Source organism: Bombina bombina, chromosome 7 (assembly GCF_027579735.1).
Source record: "Bombina bombina isolate aBomBom1 chromosome 7, aBomBom1.pri, whole genome shotgun sequence".
Lineage (NCBI taxonomy): Eukaryota > Metazoa > Chordata > Amphibia > Anura > Bombinatoridae > Bombina > Bombina bombina.
The window spans coordinates 358,629,206-358,645,250 of NC_069505.1; the positions used below are offsets into that span (position 1 = coordinate 358,629,206).

General features: G+C 38.9%; 1 protein-coding gene across 2 annotated transcripts in view; it reads right to left on the minus strand.

Annotated features, from left to right (window-relative positions):
- Positions 1 to 1,698: 1,698 nt before the first annotated feature.
- Positions 1,699 to 16,045, minus strand: part of LOC128666440 (platelet glycoprotein IX-like) — a 246,292-nt gene continuing 231,945 nt past the window's right edge. For both annotated transcript variants that reach the window (XM_053721047.1, XM_053721046.1), the window contains one exon: positions 1,699 to 3,265. In XM_053721047.1, coding sequence (XP_053577022.1) covers positions 2,623 to 3,261 — 639 coding nt within the window. In that variant the 5' untranslated portion in view covers positions 3,262 to 3,265 and the 3' untranslated portion in view covers positions 1,699 to 2,622. The remainder of the gene's footprint in view (positions 3,266 to 16,045) is intronic.

Consider the following 16,045-nt stretch of genomic DNA (forward strand, 5'->3'; position numbering starts at 1 on the left):
TGTTAGGTGCAGACGTAGGAAGTGTTTCCTCATAGGAAACAATGGGGCTGCGTTAGGAGCTGAACGCTGCTTTTTTGCAGGTGTTAGGTTTTTTTTCAGCTCAAACAGCCCCATTGTTTCCTATGGGGATATCGTGCACGAGCACGTTTTTGAGGCTGGCCGTGTCCGTAAGCAACTCTGGTATCGAGAGTTTCATTTGCGGTAAAAATGCTCTACGCTCCTTTTTTGGAGCCTAACGCAGCATTTGTTTGAACTCTCGATACCAGAGTTAAATTTATGGTGCGGCCAGAAAAAAGCCCGCGTAGCGTTAACAGCCCATCTGCCGCCAAACTCCAAATCTAGGCCTTAGTGTTTATTTTACAGGTAAGTATTTATTTTTAAATAGGAATAATTTATTAAAGTATAGTGTAGTGTTAGGTGTAATTGTAACTTAGGTTAGGATTTATTTTACAGGTAAATTTCAGTTTATTTTAGCTAGGTAAGCTATTAAATAGTTAATATCTATTTAATAGCTATTGTACCTAGTTAAAATAAATTGAAAGGTACCTGTAAAATAAAAATAAATCCTAAAATAGCTAGAATATAATTATTATTTATATTGTAGCTATATTAGGGTTTATTTTAAAGGTAAGTATTTAGTTTTAAATAGGATTCATTTAGTTAATAAGAGTTAATTTATTTAGATTTATTTAATTAATATTTAAGTTAGGGGGGCGTAAGGGTTAGGGTTAGACTTAGGTTTAGGGGTTAATAATTTTATTACAGTGGCGGCGGCGTAGTGGGGGGCAGGATAGGGGTTAATAAATTTATTATAGGTGGCGACGGTGTAGGGGGGGCAGATTAGGGGTTATTAAATTTATTATAGGTGGCGACGGTGTAGGGGGGGCAGATTAGGGGTTATTAAATTTATTATAGGTGGCGACGGTGTAGGGGGGGCAGGATAGGGGTTAATACATTTAATATAGGTTGCGGAGGGGTTCAGGGAGCGGCGGTTTAGGGGTTAATACATTTATTATAGTTGCGGTGGGCTCCGGGAGCGGCGGTTTAGGGGTTAATATGTATAGAGTAGCTTGCGGTGGGCTCCGGGAGTGGCGGTTTAGGGGGTAATAACTTTATTTAGTTGCGGCGGTGTAGGGGGGCAGATTAGTGGTGTTTAGACTCGGGGTACATGTTAGGGTGTTAGGTGCAGACAGCTCCCATAGAAATCAATGGGATGTCTGTCATCAGCGATCTTGTACTTTCGCTATGGTCAGACTCCCATTGATTCCTATGGGATCCGCCGCGGCGGTTTGAAAACCAGGTACGCTGGGCCGTAAAAGTGCCGAGCGTACCTGCTAGTTTTTTGATAACTAGCACTTGTGTGCGGAACATCTGGAGTGACGTAAGAATCGATCTGTGTTGGACTGAGTCCGGCGGATCGAAGTTTACGTCACAAAATTCTACTTTTGCCGGTCTCGAGCCTTTGATAACTAAGGCGTATCAGCCTCGCCACAAATACGCTGCGGAATTCCAGCGTATTTGAGGTTGACGGCTTGATAACTAGGTCCCAAAGAGTGCTGCTTAGCTCTAGAAGCGTGCACACAGAACTGAGAAGAGGTGGTATCTCATTAATATAAAGAGACTGCAAGTAAGATCAATTTGCTCTTTTTACAATACTCAATAAGGAAAGTGATAGAAAAAGACAAAATGGAGCTATAATTTGCAGCATGATACTCATTTAATAAACTCTAGAGGATTAAAAAAAAAAAAAAATAATTATCTATTTTATATTTTTTTTACCAGACAACTCTAGTAACTAAAAGCATATTATATGTTTGCCAGGACCAGTTATTACAGTGGTATTTTTTGTATGCAAAATATAAGGTATTTTGGATAAGAAAAAAGGCACTCTGACAGCAACAGTGACCTCTGTAGGTCACAGACAAGTGACTCTGAAAGCCATAGTGACACCAACCTATGTTGGTCATGGTCAGTGTCCAATGGCATTTTGATAAAGCAGAAAAGGTTCTTGGGCTTGAGACCTAAAGCAGAAGTCTCACATTGATTCTGTACTCTCATAATACATCCCTAGGAATAAGATAATGTTAATTGTTTCTATTCACACTTTTTCTGTTTGTTTTTTTTCAATTTCACAATTAGCTGGACAATTCTTCCCCTAGCTATATACTTCCAAAAGTATTTGCATTTATAAACAAACAATATGGTAATAGTATTTGCAATCATAAAATACATCAAATTAATACAAATATATTGAATGTACAATATTTAAAAATCCACATTCTTGTCTTATTTTCTTTCTTTTCTGCTTCTGGATGATACTAGTATATTGGCATTTGTAAGCAAATCTGCAACATATTTAAATCAACCACTAATACACCATTTTGGCTATAAAATATTATTTTCTGAATAGACAAACTAACTATAAACAACAAAGAAACATACTTTTCAATGTTACTTACAGAAGTGATTCTTGGAAGTAATTGTCTAAAGAAACAGTCTATAACTTATTGAGAGGTAGCTACATTGGGTGTATAAAGAAAATAGGAAGAGAGGTAGAAGAAGATAAAGAATTACAAATAAATTAGATGAATATTGTAGGTATGTAGCAAGTATGTGTTTGGTTTAACAATAGTTTTTATAAGACCGTTGACTTCGCCTTTTTAAAGAGTGGAATTTTGGAGTCTCTTGCAGCTCAAAGTTGCTGTTATAGTCATCATGAAATTTGAGCTCAAATCTCATCATTTTTAAAGCTTTAAGGCAGAAGATCATTATCAAAAATAACCCCAAAAAAAGAACAAAAAGAAAAGTGTCATTAAACAAGAAATCATGACAAAGTTGTTTGCTCTTTTTACAATACTCAATTTGAACTCTTGTTAGCTGAGTTACTGGAATTCCATGTAATGGTCTTGGTGTAAGACATTTTATTTTGTTATCAGTATCTAATTTTTGATCATCCAGCCATATTTTTAAGTACCAAATATTGCAGTCACAATGAAGTCGGTTGGAGGATAAATTCAACCTTTTTAAGTATATTAATTTATCAAAGGTTCCACTAGGGATTCCTGTCAGATTGTTCTCTTGCAAATAAAGTTCTTCTGTTTCTTCAGGGAAAGATGGCACGATTTCTAGTTTTCTGATACTGCAATCCACTTTTAATGTATTTGTAGTTAAAGAAGTACATCTACATATTTTGAAGCAGGCATCTTCATTAGAATCTATCACGAACAAAAGTCCAAATAGAATCAAGGCTGAACAAATCATTATTCTGAAATACAAAACAAATTGTATTATTATTAATTATACAGATAATTCACAATTTAAAAGTATATTATTTAATACAGGGGCCGATTTATCATTTGTCTGGCGGACGTGATCCGCTGTAGCGATCATGTCCGCCAGTCATGGATAAATGCCGACAGCATACACATTTATCATTGCACAAGCAGTTCTGGTGAACTGCTTGCTCAAGGCTGCACCCTGCAGATTCGCGGCCAAGGGGGTGTCAATAAACCCGATCGTATTTGATTGGGTGGATTGATGTCCGCCACCTCAGAGGAGGTGTACGAGTTAACGAGCAGCGGTCTTAAGACTGTTGTTTCTTAACTCCTGTTTCCAGCAAGTCTGAAGGCTCGCGCGAAAACAGGGGTATACGGCCCCTTTTGGCTATGATAAATCTGCCCCTAAAAGCACTTTAAGATGAAACTTGTTTCAGTATAATTCAGTATTTAAAACATTGCTGACTTGCTATAGCAGTACATCAATTATTTATGTATTTCTCTTTTTCAATCTTCATTTGCAGTTAACATAGAATTTCCTAGATTGCAAAAAAATTTAGTTTTTAAACATTTCTTTTGTGATTTGGAAAGAACATACTATTTTAAAAAGTGTCCAATTTACTTCTATTGTCAAATTTGCTTTGTTCCGATGGTATCCCTGAAGCGTCTGAAGTACCACATGGCAGTAAATACTGTTTTTGCAAATGGATAACATTCTTGCTCCTTAGGTTACGTCCCTGCTTTTGAACAAAAGATACCATGAGAACAAAGAAACATTTATAATTAAAAAAGATTGAAAGTTGGTTAAAATTGCATTCTCTATATGAATCATGAGAAGAAATTGTTGGACTTAATTTCCTTTAACTATAATGTCAGTCATCACTGAATAACTGTTATTGGTATTATTGATTCATGGAATGTTTGTATGTGTTCACCACCCATGCTGTAGCTGCTGACCCCAGACCGCCTGCCTTACCACCAGTCTGCACAGATGACGCAGAAGAACTCTCAAACTGCTTTGACAATTATCTTCACATCTGTTTTAAACCCATGAATCTAAAACCAGCACTATGGAATTTGGCGGCGCTATACAACATAAATGATAATAATAATAACCCCTAAATTTGACCATTCTTGCCACCCACCTAGCGTTTTATCAACATTACCAGAATTTTTAAAGGGTCACAAAAGTCAAAATTAATATTTTATTGTTCAGATTGTATATCCAATTTTTTAATTTACTTATTTACTCAAATGTAATGAATTCTCTTGTTGAAAAGCATACCCAGAAAGGCAAAGGAGCAGCAATGAACCAGTAGTTAGCTGGTGATTGGTGGGTAGTTACACATCTATGTTTTTTGTCATTGGTTCAAAAGATGTGTTCAGCTAGGGCCCCAGTAGTGCATTGCTGTTCTGGAGCTGATATTAACTATCGCCTAGATTTAGAGTTCTGCGTTATCCGTCCAAACCAGCGTTAGGGGGTCCTAACGCTGGTTTTGGCCGCCCGCTGGTATTTAGAGTCTTGTAGGTAAGGGTCTAACGCTCACTTTCCAGCCGCGACTTTTCCATACCGCAGATCCCCTTACGTCAATTGCGTATCCTATCTTTTCAATGGGATCTTTCTAACGCTGGTATTTAGAGTCTTGGCTGAACTGAGCGTCAGAACTCTAACGACAAGACTCCAGCCGCAGAAAAAAGTCAGGAGTTAAGAGCTCTCTGGGCTAACGCCGGTTCATAAAGCTCTTAACTACTGTGCTCTAAAGTACACTTACACCCATAAACTACCTATGTACCCCTAAACCGAGGTCCCCCCACATCGCCGCCACTCTATTAAATTTTTTTAACCCCTAATCTGCCGACCGCACACCGCCGCAACCTACATTATCCCTATGTACCCCTAATCTGCTGCCCCTAACATCGCCGACACCTACATAATATTTATTACCCCCTAATCTGCCCCCCCAACGTCGCCGCTACCTACCTACACTTCTTAACCCCTAATCTGCCGACCGGACCTCGCCGCCACTATAATAAATGTATTAACCCCTAAACCGCCTCACTCCCGCCTCGCAAACCCTATAATAAATAGTATTAACCCCTAATCTGCCCTCCCTAACATCGCCGACACCTAACTTCAAGTATTAACCCCTAATCTGCTGACCGGACCTCGCCGCTACTCTAATAAATGTATAAACCCCTAAAGCTAAGTCTAACCCTAACACTAACACCCCCCTAAGTTAAATATAATTTTTATCTAACAAAATAAATTAACTCTTATTAAATAAATTAATCCTATTTAAAGCTAAATACTTACCTGTAAAATAAACCCCAATATAGCTACAATATAAATAATAATTACATTGTAGCTATTTTAGGATTTATATTTATTTTACAGGCAACTTTGTATTTATTTTAACTAGGTACAATAGCTATTAAATAGTTATTTACTATTTAATAGCTACCTAGTTAAAATAATTACAAAATTACCTGTAAAATAAATCCTAACCTAAGTTACAATTAAACCTAACACTACACTATCAATAAATTAATTAACTAAACTATCTACAATTATCTACAATTAAATCAACTAAACTAAATTACAAAAAAAACCCACTAAATTACAAAAAAAAAAAGATTACAATAATTTTAAACTAATTACACCTACTCTAAGCCCCCTAAAAAAATAACAAAGCCCCCCAAAATAAAAAAATGCCCTACCCTATTCTAAAATACAAATTTAACAACTCTTTTACCTTACCAGCCCTTAAAAGGGCTTTTTGCAGGGCATGCCCCAAAGAAAACAGCTCTTTTGCATTTAAATAAATATACAATACCCCCCCAACATTACAACCCACCACCCACATACCCCTAATCTAACCCACCCAAACCCCCCTTAAAAAACCTAACACTAAGCCCCAGAAGATCTTCCTCCCTTATCTTCACCACGCCGGGTATCACCGATCCGTCCAGAATAGGGTCCGAACTCTTCATCCTATCTGGTAAGAAGAGGTCCAGAAGAGGGTCCGAAGTCTTCATCCTATCCGGCAAGAAGAGGACATCCGGACCGGTAGACATCTTCATCCAGACGGCATCTTCTATCTTCTTCCATCCGGTGCGGAGCGGGACCATCATGAAGCAGCCGACGCGGATCCATCCTCTTCTTCCAGCGACTCCCAACGAATGAAGGTTCCTTTAAGTGACGTCATCCAAGATGGCGTCCCTCGAATTCCGATTGGCTGATAGGATTCTATCAGCCAATCGGAATTAAGGTAGGAAAAATCTGATTGGCTGATTGAATCAGCCAATCAGATTGGATCAGCCAATCTTTTTCCTACCTTAATTCCGATTGGCTGATAGAATCCTATCAGCCAATCGGAATTCGAGGGACGCCATCTTGGATGACGTCACTTAAAGGAACGTTCATTCGTTGGGAGTCGCCGGAAGAAGAGGATGGATCCGCGTTGGCTGCTTCAAGATGGTCCCGCTCCGTGCCGGATGGAAGAAGATAGAAGATGCCGCCTGGATGAAGATGTCTACCGGCCCGGATGTCCTCTTCTTGCCGGATAGGATGAAGACTTCGGACCCGCTTCTGGACCTCTTCTTGCCAGATAGGATGAAGATTTCGGACCCTCTTCTGGGCGAATCTGTGATACCCGGCGTGGTGAAGATAAGGTAGGATCTTCAGGGGCTTAGTGTTAGGTTTTTTAAGGGGGGTTTGGGTGGGTTAGATTAGGGGTATGTGGGTGGTTGTAATGTTGGGGGGAGTATTGTATGTTTATTTAAATGCAAAAGAGCTGTTTTCTTTGGGGCATGCCCCGCAAAAGGCCCTTTTAAGGGCTGGTAAGGTAAAAGAGCTGTTAAATTTTTATTTTAGAATAGGGTAGGGCATTTTTTTATTTTGGGGGCTTTGTTATTTTTTTAGGGGGCTTAGAGTAGGTGTAATTAGTTTAAAATTATTTTATTCTTTTTTTGTAATTTAGTGGGTTTTTTTGTAATTTAGTTTACTTGATTTGATTGTAGATAATTGTAGATAGTTTAGTTAATTAATTTATTGATAGTGTAGAGTTAGGTTTAATTGTAACTTAGGTTAGGATTTATTTTACAGGTAATTTTGTAATTATTTTAACTAGGTAGCTATTAAATAGTTATTAACTATTTAATAGCTATTGTACCTAGTTAAAATAAATACAAAGTTGCCTGTAAAATAAATATAAATCCTAAAATAGCTACAATATAATTATTCATTATATTGTAGCTATATTGGGGTTTATTTTACAGGTAAGTATTTAGCTTTAAATAGGATTAATTTATTTAATAAGAGTTAATTTATTTCGTTAGATAAAAATTCTATTTAACTTAGGGGGGTGTTAGGGTTAGACTTAGCTTTAGGGGTTAATACATTTATTAGAGTAGCGGCGAGGTCCGGTCGGCAGATTAGGGGTTAATACTTGAAGTTAGGTGTCGGCGATGTTAGGGAGAGAAGATTAGGGGTTAATGCTATTTATTATAGGGTTTTTGAGGCGGAGTGCGGCGGTTTAGGGGTTAATACATTTATTATAGTGACGGCGAGGTCCTGTCGGCAGATTAGGGGTTAAGAAGTGTAGGTAGGTAGCGGCGACATTGGGGGGGCAGATTAGGGGGTAATAAATATAATATAGGGGTCGGCGGTGTAAGGGGCAGCAGATTAGGGGTACATAGGGATAATGTAGGTTGTGGCTGTGTATGGAGCGGCAGATTAGGGGTTAATAATAATATGCAGGTGTCAGCGATAGCGGGGGCGGCAGATTAGGGGTTAATAAGTGTATGGTAAGGGGTGTTTAGACTCGGGGTTCATGTTAGGTTGTTAGGTGCAGACTTAGGAAGTGTTTCCCCATAGGAAACAATGGGGCTGCGTTAGGAGCTGAACGCTGCTTTTTTTTTCAGCTCAAACTGTCCCATTGTTTCCTATAGGGATATTGTGCACGAGCACGTTTTTGAAGCTGGCCGCGTCCGTAAGCAATGCTGGTATTGAGAGTTGCAGTGGCGGTAAATATGCCTGTACGCTCCCTTTTTGGAGCCTAACGCAGCCCTTCAGAGAACTCTAAATACCAGCGTTGTTTAAAAGGTGCGGGGGAAAAAAAACATGCGTAGCTAACGCACCCCTTCTAACGCAAAACTCTAAATCTAGGTGTAAGTGTTTAACCCATTTTGTAGTTATATGCAAAAAATAGTGCAAAAGCATTTTCATTTTACACTTCAACCCCCCTTTAAATCCATGTTATGGTGAAACATATGCTAAGTATCATCTAGATTACGAGTTTGGTGTGAGTGAAAAAGCATTGTACCTATTACAAGTCTTGTAGGTATAGGTTTACCGTACACCTTTTTGGCCTTCACGCAAAAAGTCCTTTTTCGATGGGACTTTAATAGCGCCAGTATTACGAGTGAGGCCAATAAGGGAGAGGTACACCCTATAACCACAAGATCCGTACCGCCATCTAAAGTCAGTAGTTATGAGTTTTACGTTACAAAGCTGTAGCATAAAACTTGTAACTAAACTGTTACAAAGTACACTAACACCCATAAACTACCTATTAACCCCTAAACTGAGGCCCTCCCGCATCGCAAACACTACAATAAATTAATTAACCCCTAATCTGCTGCTCCGGACATCGCCACCACTATTAAAATTTATTAACCCCTATTCCGCCACTCCACGACATTGTCGTCACTATAATAAACCTATTAACCCCTAAACCGCTGCCCTCCTAACACCCCCTAACTTAAATATAATTAAAATAAAATAAATAATATTTTTTTAATAATTAAAAAATAAATACAGACTTACCTGTAAAAAAAAAAAAAAACCTACGTTAGCTAAAATATAACTAATATTTACATTGTAGCTAGCTTAGGTTTTATTTTTATTTCACAGTTAAGTTTTTATTTATTTTAACTAGGTAGACTAGTTAGTAAATAGTGTAACAAGAATCTTTGGCAACCACTGTCTTCTAGGGTTTAAATGCAATAGAGGACAATCCAGTTAAAGTTTTCAAAACTTTATTTTCTTCCAAAATAGCAAGGTGACTTTAACCCCTTAACGACCAAGGACGTGCAGGGTACGTCCTCAAAAAAAAGTCAGTTAACGACCAAGGACGTACCCTGCACATCCTCGGTCTGGAAAGCAGCTGGAAGCGATCCTGATCACTTCCAGCTGCTTTCCGGTTATTGCAGGATGCCTCGACATCGAGGCATCCTGCAATAGCATTTTTTAGCCATCCAGTGCAGAGAGAGCCACTCTGTGGCCCTCTCTGCACCGGAGATCGGTGGCTCTTTTCGTTGGTGGGTGGGAGCCGGTATGGGAGACGGGTGGCAGCCATCGATGGCCCTGCTGATCTGGAGGGGGGCGGGATCGTGGGCGGGGATGGCCGGGGGCACGCACGGACGCACGCACATGCACGAGGGGGCGGGCGCGTGCACGGGGAGGGAGCGGGTGGGAACCGCTACACTACAGAAAAAAAGTGTAGAAAAATGAAAAAAAAGTTTAAAAAAATAAACAAATAATTTAAAAAAAAAAACATCAGTTAGGTGGTGGGGGTTGGTCTGTGGGGGGGGGAAGCTACACTACAGAAAAACTGGCAAAAAAAATAAAAAAAAACATTTTTTTTTGCAAACTGGGTACTGGCAGACAGCTGCCAGTACCCAAGATGACCCCCAATAAGGCAGAGGGGGAGGGTTAGAGAGCGGTTTTGGGGGGGATCAGGGAGGTTGGGGACTAAGGGGGGATCCTACACAGTAGCATATGTAAATATGCTAAAAAATATATATATATATTTAAAAAAAAAAAAAAAAACTTTTATTTTAGTACTGGCAGACTTTTTGCCAGTACTTAAGATGGCGGGGACAATTGTGGGGTGGGGGAGGAAAGGGAACTGTTTGGGAGGGATCAGGGGGTGGGATGTGTCAGGTGGGAGGCTGATCTCTACACTAAAGCTAAAATTAACCCTGCAAGCTCCCTACAAACTCCCTAAATAACCCCTTCACTGCTAGCCATAATACACGTGTGAGGCGCAGCAGCATTTAGCGGCCTTCTAATTAACAGAAAGCAACGCCAAAGTCATATATATCTGCTATTTCTGAACAAAGGGGATCCCAGAGAAGCATTTACAACCATTTGTGCCATAATTGCACATAATTGCATTTTCAAGTACATTAAAGGGTTTAGTAAAACTGAGGCTATGGGTATTTTACATAAAATGGAAAATTCAAGAACAAGGGGTCATGAGCTCAAGCTAAAGGGTAGTAGATTCAGGAGTAATTTGAGGAAGCATTTCTTTACAGAAAGAGTGATTGATTTATGGAATAAACTTCCTCAAGAGGTAGTAGCAACAAACACTGTGGGGGACTTTAAAAATGCATGGGACAAGCATAGGGCTATCCTACGAACTAGATAAGTTTATACTGTTAGGTAAGGTCGGGCAGACTTGCTGGGCCTATGGCTCTTATCTGCCGTCAATATCTATGTTTCTATGTTTCTATGTAAGCTGTTTGTAAATAATTTCAGTGAGAAACCTAAAATTGTGAAAAATGTAACGTTTTTTTTTTTAATTTGATCGAATTTGGCGGTAAAATGGTGGCATGAAATATACCAAAATGGGCCTAGATCAATACTTTGGGTTGTCTACTACACTACACTAAAGCTAAAATTAACCATACAAGCTCCCTACAAGCTCCCTAATTAACCCCTGCACTGCTGGGCATCATACACGTGTTGTGGGCAGCGGCATTTAGCGGCCTTCTAATTACCAAAAAGCAATGCCAAAGCCATATATATCTGCTATTTCTGAACAAAGGGCATCCCAGAGAAGCATTTACAACCATTTGTGCCATAATTGCACAAGCTGTTTGTAAATGATTTCAGTGAGAAACCTAAAATTGTGAAAAATGTTAAGTTTTTTTTAATTTGATCGCATTTGGCGGTGAAATGGTGGCATGAAATATACCAAAATGGGCCTAGATCAATACTTGGGGTTGTCTACTACACTACACTAAAGCTAAAATTACCCCAAAAAGCTCCCTACATGCTCCCTAATTAACCCCTTCACTGCTGGGCATAATACACGTGTGGTGCACAGCGGCATTTAGTGGCCTTCTAATTACCAAAAAGCAACGCCAAAGCCATATATGTCTGCTATTTCTGAGCAAAGGGGATCCTAGAGAAGAATTTACAACCATTTATGCCATAATTGCACAAGCTGTTTGTAAATAATTTCACTGAGAAACCGAAAGTTTGTGAAAAAATTTGTGAAAAAGTGAACAATTTTTTGTATTTGATCGCATTTGGCGGTGAAATGGTGGCATGAAATATTCCAAAATTGGCCTAGATCAATACTTTGGGATGTCTACTAAAAAAATATATATACATGTCAAGGGATATTCAGGGATTCCTGAAAGATATTAGTGTTCTAATGTAACTAGCGCTAATTTTGAAAAAAAAAAAATGTTTGGAAATAGCAAAGTGCTACTTGTATTTATGCCCCTATAACTTGCAAAAAAAGCAAAGAACATGTAAACATTGGGTATTTCTAAACTCAGGACAAAATTTAGAAACTATTTCGCATGGGTGGTTGTAAATCTGTAACAGATTTTGGGGGGTCTAAGTTAGAAAAAGTGTGTTTTTTTTCCATTTTTTCCTTATATTTTATAATTTTTTTATAGTAAATTATAAGATATGATGAAAATAATGGTATCTTTAGAAAGGCAATGTAATGGCGAGAGAAACGGTATATAATGTGTGTGGGTACAGTAAATGAGTAAGAGGAAAATTACAGCTAAACACAAACACCGCAAAAATGTAAAAATAGCCTTGGTCCCAAACGGACAGAAAATGGAAAAGTGCTGTGGTCATTAAGGGGTTAACAGCAGCATACAGTTTGTTCGCAGGTAAGGCAAAAGGACAAGCTTCTCTGCACAAGCTTCCAAAAACAGCAAATATCTGTCTGCAGCAATACAAATATCCTTTACAGAATGTAACAGCAAATCCAGCAAAATGTTTAGTACATAATATTTTTCACAGCACATCATATCAGGCCTCCTGCCTGGCTGTAATCTGCGTAGCTAGAGAAATGCTTCCCTTTTAAACCCTAGGAGCAGTAATCATGAGCCACACCTGAGTTTAATTGTATTTAACAGCTGTAAGGTATTCACAACTTAAAAAAAACATAATTTATGTAAGAATTTACCTGATAAATTAATTTCTTTCATATTGGCAAGAGTCCATGAGCTAGTGACGTATGGGATATACAATCCTACCAGGAGGGGCAAAGTTTCCCAAACCTCAAAATGCCTATAAATACACCCCTCACCACACACACAATTCAGTTTAATGAATAGCCAAGAAGTGGGGTGATAAAGAAAGGAGAAAGAGCATAAACAAAGGAATTGGAATAATTGTGCTTTATACAAAAAAATCATAACCACCATAAAAAGGGTGGGGCTCATGGACTCTTGCCAATATGAAAGAAATGAATTTATCAGGTAAATTATTACATAAATTATGTTTTCTTTCATGTAATTGGCAAGAGTCCATGAGCTAGTGACGTATGGGATAGCAATACCTAAGATGTGGAACTCCACACAAGAGTCACTAGAGATGGAGGGATAAAAAATAAAGACAGCCAATTCCACTGAAAAAATTAATCCACAACCCAAATCATAAATTTTAATCTTATAATGGAAAAGAAAAAAACTGAAATTATAATCAGAAGAATCAAACTGAAACAGCTGCTGGAAGAACTTTTCTACTAAAAACTGCTTCTGAAGAAGAAAAAACATCAAAATGGTAGAATTTAGTAAATGTATGCAAAGAAGACTAAGTTGCTGCTTTGCAAATCTGATCAACTGAAGCTTCATTCTTAAAAGCCCAGGAAGTGGAAACTGACCTAGTAGAATGAGCTGTAATCCTCTGAGGCAGGGATTTACCCGACTCCAAATAAGCGTGATGAATCAAAAGCTTTAACCAAGATGCCAAATAAATGGAAGAAGCCTTCTGACCTTTCCTAGAACCAGAAAAGATAACAAATAGACTAGAAGTCTTCCTGAAATCTTTAGTAGCTTCAACATAATATTGCAAAGCTCTCACCACATCCAAAGAATGTAAAGATCTTTCCAAAGAATTCTTAGGATGGGGACACAAAGAAGGGACAACAATTTCCCTACTAATGTTGTTGGAATTCACAACTTTAGGTAAGAATTTAAATGAAGTCCGCAAAACTGCCTTATCCTGATGAAAAATCAGAGAAGGAGACTCACAAGAAAGAGCGGATAATTCAGAAACTCTTCTAGCAGAAGAGATGGCCAAAAGAAACAACACTTTCCAAGAAAGCAATTTAATGTCCAAAGAATGCATAGGCTCAAATGGAGGAGCCTGTAAAGCCTTCAAAACCAAATTAAGACTCCAAGGAGGAGAGATTGATTTAATGACAGGCTTGATACAAACCAAAGCCTGTACAAAACAATGAATGTCAGGGAGTTTAGCAATTCTTCTGTGGAATAAAACAGAAAGAGCAGAGATTTGTCTTTTCAAGGAACCCTTATCCAAACCATCCTGAAGAAATTGTAAAATTCTAGGAATTCTAAAAGAATGCCAAGAGAATTTATGAGACGAACACCATGAAATGTAAGTCTTCCAAACTCAATAATAAATCTTTCTAGAAACAGATGTACGAGCCTGCAACATAGTATTAATCACTGAGTCAGAGAAACTTCTATCACTAAGCACTAAGCGTTCAATTTCCATACCTTCAAATTTAATGATTTGAGATCCTGATGGAAAAACAGACCTTGAGATAGAAGGTCTGGCCTTAGTGGAAGTGGCCATGGTTGGCAACTGGACCTCCGAACAAGATCTGCATACCAAAACCTGTGAGCCCATGCTGGAGCCACCAGTAGTACAAATGATTGCTCCATGATGATCTTGGAAATGACTCTTGGAAAACTAGAGGCGGAAAACTCCAGGTTGATAACTCCAAGGAAGTGTCAATGCATCTACTGCTTCCGTCTGAGGATCCCAGGACCTGGACAGGTACCTGGAAAGTTTCTTGTTTCTGGAAGCCCCCACATCTGAACAATTTGAAAAAACACATCTGGGTGAAGAGACCACTCTCCTGGATATAAAGCTTGACGACTGAGATAATCCGAGATAATCCGCTTCACAATTGTTTATACCTGGGATATGGACCGCAGAAATTAGACAGGAGCTGGATTCTGCCCAAACAAGTATCCGGGATACTTCTTTCATAGCTTGGGGACTGTGAGTCCCACCCTGATGATTGACGTATGCCACAGTTGTGACATTGTCTGTCTGAAAACAAATAAACGGCTCTCTCTTCAATAGAGGCCAAAACTGAAGAGCTCTGAGAATCGCATGGAGTTCCAAAATATTGATTGGTAATCTCGCCTCTTGAGATTTCCAAACCCTTTGTGCTGTCAGTGATCCCCACACAGCTCCCCAACCTGAAAGACTCACATCTGTTGTGATCACAGTCCAGGTTGGATGAACAAAAGAGGCCCCTTGAACTATACGATGGTGATCTAACCACCAAGTCAGAGATATTCGAACATTGGGATCTAAGGATATTAATTGTGATATCCTTGTATAATCCCTGCACCATTGGTTCAGCATACAAAGCTGAAGAGGTCTCATGTGAAAACGAGCAAAGGGGATCGCGTCCAATGCTGCAGTCATGAGACCTAAAACCTCCATGCACATAGCTACTGAAGGGAATGATTGAGACTGAAGGTTCCAACAGGCTGCAACCAATTTCAAACATCTCTTATCTGTTAGAGACAAAGTCATGGATACTGAATCTATTTGGAAACCTAAAAAGGTTACCCTTGTCTGAGGAATCAAATAACTCTTTGGTAAATTGATCCTCCAACCATGTCTTTGAAGAAACAACACTAGTTGATTTGTGTGAGATTCTGCAGAACGTAAAGACTGAGCAAGTACCAAGATATCGTCCAAATAACGAAACACCACAATACCCCGCTCTCTTATTACAGAGAGTAGGGCACAGAGAACCTTTGAAAAGATCCTTGGAGCTGTCGCTAGGCCAAAAGGAAGAGCAACAAATTGGTAATTCTTGTCTAGAAAAGAGAATCTCAGGAACTGATAGTGATCTGGATGAATCGGAATATGAAGATATGCATCCTGTAAGTCTATTGTGGACATATAATGCCCTTGCTGAACAAAAGGCAGAATAGTCCTTATAGTCACCATTTTGAATGTTGGTACTGTTACATAACAATTCAAGACCTTTAGATCCAGAACTGGTCTGAATGAATTTTCTTTCTTTGGGACAATGAACAGATTTGAATAAAACCCCAGCCCCTGTTCCTGAAAAGGAACTGGCACGATTACCCCAGATAAATCCAGGTCTGAAACACACTTCAGGAAAGCCTGCGCTTTCTCTAGGTTCACTGGAATGCGTGAGAGAAAGAAACTTCTCACAGGTGCTCTTACTCTGAAACCTATTCTGTACCCCTGAGAGACAATGTTCTGAATCCAATGATTTTGGACTAAATTTATCCAAACATCCTTGAAAAATTTTAATCTGCCCCCTACCAGCTGAACTGGAATGAGGGCCGCACCTTCATGCGGACTTGGGGGCTGGTTTAGATCTCTTAAATGGCTTGGATTTATTCCAGATTAAGGAAGGCTTCCAATTGGAGACAGATTCCTTAGGGAAAGGATTAGGTTTCTGTTCCTTAGTCTGTTGAAAGGAACGAAA